The sequence below is a fragment of the Phasianus colchicus genome, chromosome 20 (assembly GCF_987193195.1).
Source record: "Phasianus colchicus chromosome 20, bPhaCol1.hap1.1, whole genome shotgun sequence".
NCBI lineage: Eukaryota > Metazoa > Chordata > Aves > Galliformes > Phasianidae > Phasianus > Phasianus colchicus.
Genome location: NC_143455.1, coordinates 10,843,478 through 10,853,067, shown reverse-complemented (window position 1 = coordinate 10,853,067; position 9,590 = coordinate 10,843,478). Strand labels below are relative to the sequence as shown.

The 9,590-nt window shown below is 53.0% G+C and overlaps 1 protein-coding gene and 1 long non-coding RNA gene across 3 annotated transcripts; one reads left to right on the top strand and one right to left on the bottom strand.

Annotated features, from left to right (window-relative positions):
• Nucleotides 1–1,401: 1,401 nt before the first annotated feature.
• LOC149915386 (uncharacterized) lies at nt 1,402–3,314 on the top strand. The gene is made up of 3 exons (XR_016459107.1): nt 1,402–1,496; nt 2,206–2,511; nt 3,266–3,314. It is a non-coding gene; the product is annotated as an uncharacterized LOC149915386 (long non-coding RNA).
• On the bottom strand, nt 2,808–9,121 carry OTOP2 (otopetrin 2). 2 transcript variants are annotated; one of them, XM_031598594.2, is made up of 7 exons: nt 8,891–9,121; nt 7,881–8,306; nt 6,904–7,040; nt 6,591–6,649; nt 5,829–5,962; nt 4,535–5,424; nt 2,808–3,648 (listed from the first exon to the last, which is right to left on the bottom strand). In XM_031598594.2, the coding sequence occupies exons 2-7, from the start codon at nt 8,281–8,283 to the stop codon at nt 3,478–3,480; spliced, it is 1,794 nt and encodes a 597-aa protein (XP_031454454.1). In that variant the 5' UTR covers nt 8,284–8,306; nt 8,891–9,121; the 3' UTR covers nt 2,808–3,477. The 2 variants fall into 2 exon arrangements, with proteins under 2 accessions (XP_031454454.1, XP_089978162.1); XM_090122036.1 differs by having other exon boundaries at nt 7,881–8,303.
• Between the last annotated feature and the right edge of the window lie 469 nt (nt 9,122–9,590).

Here is a 9,590-nt window from a genome sequence, read left to right as displayed (position 1 = left end):
ATGCTGAGCCGTCACAGGGACAGAGCGAGAGGCAGCAGCTCAAGTTGTGCCAGGGGAGGTTCAGCTCAGGTGTTAGGAAATGTTTCTTGGAAAGCGTGGCGATGCGGTGGCACGGGGGGGGGGAGGGCCCTGGGGTGCTGAGCCTGCGGGATGTGGCAGTGAGGGATGTGGGGTGGGGTGGTGGGGTGGGTGGCCTTGGAGGGCTCTTCCAACCCGAATGATTCTGTGATTCTCAGAATGGCAGGTGTTTAAATTAGATGTATTGAGCCAAGTTTAACCAAGAGATGCAATCGTTAAGTAAGCAGGAGCGGGGCTGAATGGGAAAGGATGAGTTGAGCTGACTGGGTCAGTCCCAGGCAGTTCCAATCACTGTGTGGGAGCAGCTGCCTTTACTGGGAAGCTGAGGGCAAGCAGCTGAATGCTATCAGTGATGTTTGCCCCTCTGCTATCAACAAGGTGCTTATTATTGGCGTTATCTGTGCGCTTAGCACTAACAGCATCCAGGCTGGGCCAAGCGGATCTGTAAACAGGAGCCAGGAGGTTGGTGCCCAGTGGCTGTGTTTGTCCAAAGGCTTTCTGAGGAATGCTGCGTGCCTTGCGGCTCCCGGGCCAGCACACACCCTTCCTCCTTTCCCTCTACTGATAACTGTGACAGTGACGTCTCCTGCAGGGCTGGTGGGTGAGCACCCATTGGGGTCACCATCAGGGCTGGGCAGGTTGAGCCCATGAGGCTCTGTGCTGGTGATGCTCAGCACTGCATTTTCCTCACTGGTCGTGTGGATCTTCCCCTGGAATTCGGGTGCTCCTGGTGGGAGATTCAGCACGGCAGCACCCCTGCAGAGTGCTGTCCTAGCCCAGCCCTGGCCCTGCTGTGCTCCTGCTGCAGGGCTGAGCCCCACTGTGTACTGCAGCCCCATCCTCACCCCCTCCCCTGGGACTTCTGCCCGCATCCACCTCCAGCTCAACACAGACAGCAATGATTAACTTGGATTCCTCCCCTGTCTCTGACACGCCTCAGAGCAAATCACCCCGATAAAAGACTTCTTTTTCCCCTAATAAAACAAAACTCGCCCTCAAATAACAGATGATTAAGAAGCAGAGGAGGGGATGGAAAGCTGTGGCAGCACTGGGATGATGACTCAGGTCGTTGCCCGTGACCTTTCCTGTGCCCTTCCCTGCTCTTTTTGGAGCAGCGCTTTCTGATTTCCTGCTCTTTGCTGCCTGTCTCCACACAGGCCCACACTGACCCCGGGCTGCTGGATTTGTGTTGGTGGGTTCAGCCTTTGAAGCCCTTTGCTTTCCTGCAGCTCTTCATTTTTTTGCCACTTAAGCAGCTGCCCAGAGGAATGTCCTTCTCCCCATTCAGGTCCTCAGTGTCCCCACCTCCAGGAGTGGAAGAAGGAGCCTACAGCAGTGCTTCCTGCAGGCATCTGTCGCAGGGACACACGAACAAAGGACAGAGCAGCTCTCCCCTGATGGCATCCCTGCGTTTCCAGGTACTGCATTGGGCTGCCTTCCAGAGACAGACACTGCTGTGCCCAGGAGCTGCAGTGTGGGATGGAACAGTTTGCAGCACTCTCAGGGTTTTATTTATCCCAGTGGGATGTCCTGTGGTTGGGTGCTGTGGCTCCTGCTGCCCTGTCACCTTGCACCTATTGGGTTGGTCTTTTGAGGTCCCTTCTAACACAAGCTGTTCTGTGGCTCTGTGACTGGGGGCTGCAGTGGATCTCCCCCCTGCACCCATTCAGCCCCAGCAGTTACCGGTCTGTGCCCAGGCTGAGGAACCTGGGTGTGGTGGAGGAAACCCGTTGTGCCCCCAAGGAGCAGAGCTGTGCCTGTAGGTGGTATTTCCCCTGAGCGGTGTGGGGTAAAGCAGCGTAAGGGTGGACGTAAGGGTGACGTCTGTGCACCACGTGTCTCTCATTCCTGCCATAACCTGTGGCTCCTGCAGCCAAAATCGAGAGAGCTTTTGTTTTAGGAAAGGTAATGTTTCTGGGCAGAGATTTTATCCTTACCGGGTCAATGCTGAAACAAGAGCCAGTCCGTGGGGCCGGGAGGGGCAGTGGGGCAGCTCCCAGGCCCATGGAGGGGAGGACCCAGCTGAGGAGCTGCATCCAGGCAGTCCCTGGGCAGGGAAGTTGGGAAAACCACTCCGCTCAATGCCAGGTATCCCAATCTGCTTTTATTTTTTATTTTCTTTGACAGATGCACACACACACACCTGTAAGAAAAGGCTCAATCTCTGCCATCTCTGGAGCACTCTTTATTTGAACAATGCCCATGGGTGTGTTGGGGTGCAGGCAAAGCACAGCTGTGCCCTTTGGGCACTCGCCTCCCCAGGCAGTGTGGGCAGCCCGGCTCTGCCTGGGCTCTGCGCGGTGCAGTGAGCCCATTCCTACCACCTGCAGCCCCGGCTCACGGACCAGGAGCTGTGGAACGGGGTCATCTCTGAGGTCCTTCCCAACACATTCTGTGATGCCACGGTCCACAGAGAGCTGCAGGTGCCCAGAGGTGCGTGCTGGGGCTGTGTGCAAGGGCCCCGAATCCTCCAGGGCTGGCGGTGCATTGCAGTCCTACCTTGCGGGCACGGGAGGTGGAGGGGAAGTGGTAGTGGTGGGATGATTTCTGCACTGTAGGGCATGGAGGGACCCTCCAGGAGTTGAGCATTACAGTGAACATCAATAAATAATTTTGTGTACAAAAAGGTTCTGCTATTTAAAAAAAAAAAATCATCTATTAAAAAAGAAGAAAAGAAAAACAAACCTCTTCATTGTGCTTCCTCGCCCCTATGATCTTCATGGCTCTTGAGCACTGATTCAGGAAAATGAGGGGGGAAAAGTGCCAGGACAGCCCCGTGCTCAGCCCTCCCATAGCGGTGCAGCCGTCAGCACCCCACCCTGCTCTGCAGGGGAAGGGCTGTGCTGGGGGCTCAGCAGGGGCAGCAGGGACAGGCGAGGCAGAGGGCAGACAAAGCATTCCCAGAGCCTTTGCTGGCAGTGGTGGTTTTTCACATCTGCAGGGCAGTGGGTGGTTTTTGACTGGCCGTACCAGGAGTGCAGTGGTTTCCCTTCCTTTGCCATTCATTCCTGAGCTGACCCCTCTGCACAGGCACTGACTGCCCGTGGGGCCAAGCACTCCTGGGAGCGTAAAGCAGTGGCGCGGGGTGAATGGGCTCGAGGGAGGAAGGTGAGTCTCTGCATGAACTGAGGGTAATTACCATCATCTTACTCTGGTTCCTTTCTTTTTTTTCTTTTTTTTCTTTAAGGTCTAAGAACTTCAAACACACTCACATGCGCATCCACACACACGTAGCAAAAATAAAATCTGGAGCTATATTGGGATGATCTTCACTGACAGTTCAGAAATGCCCCGACACTGCAGGAGGATGCGATTCAGGCAGTGGTGAGGAGCCCTCGGACGTGGGGGACAAAGGTGGGTGGGTTGAGGAGGTTCTCATCTTCCTTGCGAGAGAGTTCATCAGGACATGATGCAGACCTCCAGCAAACTGGCCACTGCGTGCATTCGGTAGAAGATCCCGAAGGGCAGGCAAATGTCCACGATGGCCGGCCACATGGAATCACCATAGAAGTTCAGTTCTGTGTCATTGTCAAAGTGGGGCCGGGCACCAAATGCTGGCATGATCCAGAGCTGTTTGAGAAATGGGAGAAGACACTGCAGTGAGAAAGATGTATAGCACAGCACGAACTGCACTGACGGCTACTGAGAGGTGAGGAGAACCTCCTGCGCGTGGGCCAGGAGCGCGGGTTGGCATCAAGACCAGGTATGGTCTGCTGTGCCCAAGGAAGAACTGCAATCTGTGCCCCGGACGAGTGCCAAAGCCCTCGCTGTGGGATGCGGTTGGGCACGCTGTGCTCGCGGCAGCGGCTCCCTGGGTGGAGCAGGCGTGAGTGGGGTGAGCTGGCAGCAGCTCTGTGTGCGCAAACTGAGCCGGCTCAGCCGTGTGCGTATCTGGTTGTGTGGGAGTCATCGCTCTGCTCTGCGTCTGCTGATACGTAGAGTTGGTTTGAGGACACAGTGTGTGACCAGCTGGGCACTCGGAGGCTCTGCAAAGATGCAGAGTGCAGCTCGGCGCCTCTGAAGGTGGCCAGGCTTGGGCTTCCAGGCTGTGGGTAGTGAGAAAAGTTGTGCTGCCTTTTCTCCAGAAAACCCACGCTTACCTCAGGTCATTCTACATAGAAACATAGAACGGCTTGGGTTGGAAGGGACCTTGATGGCTGTTTAGTTTCAGCCCCCAAACTAGATGCTTTCTTTGCATCCACCCAACATCTTATATTCTTGTTGATAAGGGGCGGCCTCTGCCAGCACAGCCTAAAATACCTAAACTCCAGGGCAGCTGCTATTTTAAGTGATGAGGGAATTACAGCTGCCTGCTCACACAGGTACAAATAAATCTGCTGCTTGTGTAGTGGAAGTGCAGAAAGGACAGTTTTTGTATGGGCACATAGATGCTTCTCCTTTGTGCTCGCTTCCCTCCTCCCCCACCCCAGCAGCTCTTCTCTCTGCATCTACTCACTATGATGTTGCACAGCAGGAGGAACATGGAGATCTCCCTTAAGAACTTCCTCCGCCAGTTTATCTTCTTGGGGGCCATGAGGGAGCGCACGAGGTCGGAAGGATGGGTGCCCTCAGTGCTGGGGGCAGCGCTTGGTGCCGACGCGCTGCCACTGTCGGGCACCCGCAGGGACACTGCGCTGACGTTGACAAAGGTGAGGCCGTAGAGCTCCTTTCGGGGAGAGCTGTGCTTGTGGTCCTCCTTGGGGGGCTGCCGATGAAGGCCTTCAATGATGAAGATGTTCTGGAAAGTGTGCTGGGCGATCATGAGGAGGGCGTAAGTGAGGTTGAGCGCGCTGATGGCGTCCCTTGGCGTGCTGGCCACGATGGCTACGATGGAGTAGTAAGAAATAGCGTACTGCCCCAGGGCAGCCCCCATCAGCAGCGCCACGTCCAGCGTCCGCGTTGGGTTCTTGTGCCGGTCCATGTCTCTCTTGTCAAAGCGGTAGATGACAGAGCCTCCAATGCAGACAAGGGACATCAGGCCCAGGCAAACAATGTTGAAGATGTAGTACATGGTGAGTGCTTGGCTCTTCTTGCTGGGCTCGGTGCTGGAGTTTACCTGCACCTCATAAACGATAAGGACTCCCAAGCCGCCCACCAGAACGATGAGCCCCAGCACAATGCCCACAAAGAAGGTTCTTCGGAAGAGCTTGAACTTCAGGCGCTGGACGTGGTGGGAGTGGTGGTCTATAAAGCGCCCCACGTTCTTCCACATGACGTAAACCATGGCGGAGGCGAACAGGCTGTACTCGATGTTGAAGGGGTACAGCCAGAAGTAGCCGTTCTTGAAGATCTGGCAGATTTGGCTGTTGCAGTTGCACGCTTCTGTTGAGCCACTTCTCATTCCCACTGAAAGAAGATGAAAGCACAGGCACAGCGGTGTTACGGCGGGGAGCCAGCACTTGTTGGCAGCCCCAGAAAACCGAATACTTTGGGTCAGAGAAAACAAAGCCAACAAAAGAATGTGACTGCTTTGGAAATGAGGACACATCTACTTCAGCTTTCTGGTGTTCGTGTTTTTCCAAAGAAGCCAGACAGGCAGCAGGCTATATCTTTCTTTCCCTCCCTTCTTCATTCCCATTCCACTTGTCCAAACCCTTCCACCTTCCTGACTCTTCCATCTATTTGCTAGGAAATGAATGTCATCACCTGGCTGCTAACATAGCAGCTCTAGATGGGCCTTCTGAAAATGGGTAAAACCTGATTTTCAGATCAATCCCTGGACCAGCTGGCTTCACAAATGAGGGAATTACCTTTCAGGAGCCACCTGAACAGCTCCTCCGTTGTATTTTTCTTCAGCTTTGAATGAGCTTTGTGAACAGATTCGTCTGTCACCGCTGACATCCACACCGCTAAGTTTGTGGTCAGAGTTAGCATCAAGCCACACCTGCAGAAAGAACAGGACGATGAGATCAAGGCCATGGCTCTATGCCACATCTCTCCCATCCACGCAGTAGATGTGCACACAGTCAGAGGGGCTGCAGGAACTGCCAGAGGAGGTTTGTGGACAGGGCTGTAAAGTCCAAACTTTTCTTATGCAGCTCTCACTCTCTTCCTACCTTGTGTCCATCTTCATGAGAATTAGCAAAGCCCAAATCCTCTTATTGCTTTTGAACAACAGAATGGATGAAGAGGTTTGAGTTGGTCTCTGGTGTTGCAAAAGTGGACAAGATCTTATTTCTTGTTCAACCCGAGGCTTACCTACTGCATCTTCGTCTTTCCCAGGAAAGAAGTAGTCAGCTATGAAGGATTTTACTTGGTGTTAATTGTTTATTTCATACCAATCTGTTTGAGAAACGCTCACAGCCTTGAACTGGAACCCAGCTCTGCTCAATCCATCAATCATGAGCCTCAACTGCTTGAGCTGGGACTTGGGGCCAGCTGGGAGCTCAGCAGGTGGAATTTGGGCTAGCATTAGGGCAGATGGGATTAACCCCTTGTTCCCTCTCAGCTGTATGAGCGCAGGAGGTTTGCAGAGACCTCCTTCCTCTGCATCAAAGAGCAGCAGTGCTCACCTGGTAACGTTCAGGTGCACATGGACGCAGTCTTTGGCAGAGATCCACAGGAAGTACGTCTGGCAAGGACAAGAGGAGAAACAAGAAAGCTTAGTTGCAAGAAAATCATCATTCTGAAGCAGGAATCTCTTTCACTTTGTGGCTGTTAGCCCATAGCCCTGGCCATTTCGTATGCTGGCTGTTCTTTCCTTGCTCCTCCTGCCCATTGCCACTGCCTCTGCTCTGCCCATGCCCAAACCCTATTCCCACCTCAGTTGTTGAACTCTTCCGTTGGGGTTGGAGCTTCTTCCCTGGGGCAGATCAGCCATCTCACCTGTACAACCACGAATATTGCTTGCACAATGGGGTACATTATTTTGATTGCAGACAGGCAGCTGTAGAAGCTGGAGTAATATCCTATTTTGAACACGTCCATGACGAGGCTGAAAATGGCAAATAGGATCAGGCCTCCTGTTGAAGAACCAGAACCAAACAGAAGATGTTTGCATGCAGAGGCTAATGCAGTTGGATGAAAGGAAGAGGATGAACCATTGACATGGAGAGGTTTTATTTCGACCTCAGTTTTCCTTTCCCACCACCCAGGGCATCTTAGCACCACTGGAATCACGTGAAGTATTTCTGGCTGCAAGGGATTTTGGAAAGTCATCCAAGTCATCTCTCTGCTCTGACTGGAGCTAACAGGACTTGCAAGTCCAGGGAGGAACCTGGTATTATAAAGTACCAAGGGCCGTTGTGGATAAAGTGAGACTTGGCAGCTGAGGGTCTCGGAGCAGATAATGCTACTGCCCAGCACAGGGGAAGGTTGTGTCCCTGCTGGTTGTTCCTTCATGTAGTATTTAAAGCTCACGTGAACTGCTTGTAGAACCATAGAATCATTAAGGTTGGAATTGACCTCTAAGATCATCAAGTCCAACCACTGACCCATCCCCACCATGCCTGTTAACCATGTCCCTCAGTGCCACATCACCACGGTTCTTGACATGCTACAGCCTAGATGTGCCATCTTCTCAATGCCTCCTGCATGGATTAAGGAGGAGAAGGATGCATTTTGTAAGTACACACTGCTTGGAGATGAACTATAATAGCTGTACTCAAGGAAGTTTTATGGAGAAGACGTGATTCTTGGGCCTGACGAAATTATGTAAACTGTGAAATTAACTCAGTGCTGTGCTAAACTGGAATTCCCCTGCTAGGGAATGCGTTCAAAACATTTCAAAAGGTTTCAATGAGCATTAGGTCATCTCTGACATCTTGTGGTCTCGCCTCTAGCCCTCACCCCCAAGGTCCTACCTCTCAGCCAGATGGGTCCAGCGTGGGAGTCTTTGCAGAGGATGGCATCTGGGCACCGGGAGGTGCTGACGAGGTAGAAGATAATCCATATGATGACTATCAGCATCATGACAGTCAGCAGGAAAAAGACATCGTAATCATGCACGGCAATTCTCTCAAAAGCCCCACTGCTCACCAGCGTGCAAGCCAGCAGGGCTAAGTGCACGGCCAGCAGGATGGAGAACATGCGGCCACCCTTTTTCCACACCTCCTTGGAGCCTGGAGCGGAGGGCTGGTGGGGCTGTGGGCTGAGGGACATCGTCGGGTTGGAAGCCAGGCTGGCTTTGTTGTCCTTGGATCCGCAGCCCATGCTGGAGTTGGACCGTCTGAGCTCACTGTCCCTCCGCACGGGCTCTTCAGTCATGGTTCAGCTGAGGGGGAATGCTGCTGGGAGGAGAGAGCATGAGCACGAGGTCACTTCATTTTGAACAGCCCAGGGCTGGACCAACATGAGACATGGTATGAGGAGGAGAGAACGTGTCAGAGGAACACGAAAGTCTGAGACAGGAGGAGCAAGAAGAGGAATGAGCTTATATTCAAACTGTTTCTTCCCGGTTCCCCTTGCTTAAGATGCTTTTGCATGGGCAGATAACAGGTCTGTTTAACAAAGCAATGCCTAATTTGCCATGCAACGTATATACTGATGTTTGTTGATGTAAGATACTGGAAAGACACCAGAAGAGCACTCCCAAGATCAAATATCCTGGGGCAAACGTCCAATGTGGTTTGACTTCTACATGCCAACCACTAAACGTTCTGAGAAAAAATGTCATGCTGGCTGAGGAGAAGGCCAAGGAAAGGTGAGAAAACCCCGGGAGCCTTCAGAACGTCACGCTGTGGTTTGCAGCAGTTCCCGCAAGAGTGACGTGAGCCATCTCTGCCGGCCCTTCGTGCCAGGCTCAGCACCGCAATTCCCTGCGAAAAGCCTGAAACAAAGCGAAGTGGCTGCTCAAACTGAGCATTGCACCGACCTGCTTTCCTGCCTGGAATCCAATCCCTGCTCTCGCTGGGCTGCTGGAGAGGTTTCCCTGTTGCTGCAGCTTGATCAGTCAAAGAATTTATACCCGCTGGGATGTCTCCGTGATTTATACCATGTCTGGAGCTGACAGCAGTGTTTCATGGACTTCTCAGGAAAACTCACATGATCCATTTTGGGCAATTGCTGGTTTTGGGGAAGTATGAGAGATGAGGAGATAAGAGTTATTTACCCGAGGAGGGCATGAGGTGAGAGCACTGCTGAGCATGGCATGACCGCTCGGCCGCAGGGTCACAGCTGCCATAGGCAGAGCAAAGCCACCAAACCGAGCGAATTTCACGGCAGCATCTCTCATCCCTCGAGAGAAGACACTTTAGGTGATGAACTTTTTGCCGACGGCGTTGGGCTTGGTGTTCTGGTTAACTAAGCACAGCAAACACTGTGCCTCACCCTGTGCCATTCCTGTCAGCGTGCTCCCAGCCTGCCCCGCACAGGAATGTTTTTAAGGAAAAAGAAGAAATTTGTGTTTGTATCTTTTCGTTGCCAAGGGCAGCTCAGTATCGCCCCACGACGCCCATGAGGAGGAAGGTTTAGCACCAAAGCGGAGCAGCATTTGGGGACGGGAATCTCTGCTCCCCTCTGGCGACCCGCTGCCTTTCAGGCTGGGATCGCGTTTCGCTGCCCGCTGGGAGCTT

Excerpts from the sequence above, each read along its gene's own strand:
- OTOP2 (XM_031598594.2), bottom strand. The coding sequence starts at position 8,283 with ATGACTGAAGAGCCCGTGCGGAGGGACAGTGAGCTCAGACGGTCCAAC. Across the intron at positions 5,963-6,590 it reads GTGCACCTGAACGTTACCAG|GTGTGGCTTGATGCTAACTC; the intron begins GTGAGCACTGCT and ends TTCTTTCTGCAG. Across the intron at positions 3,649-4,534 it reads TCCTGCTGTGCAACATCATA|CTCTGGATCATGCCAGCATT; the intron begins GTGAGTAGATGC and ends TTTCTCAAACAG.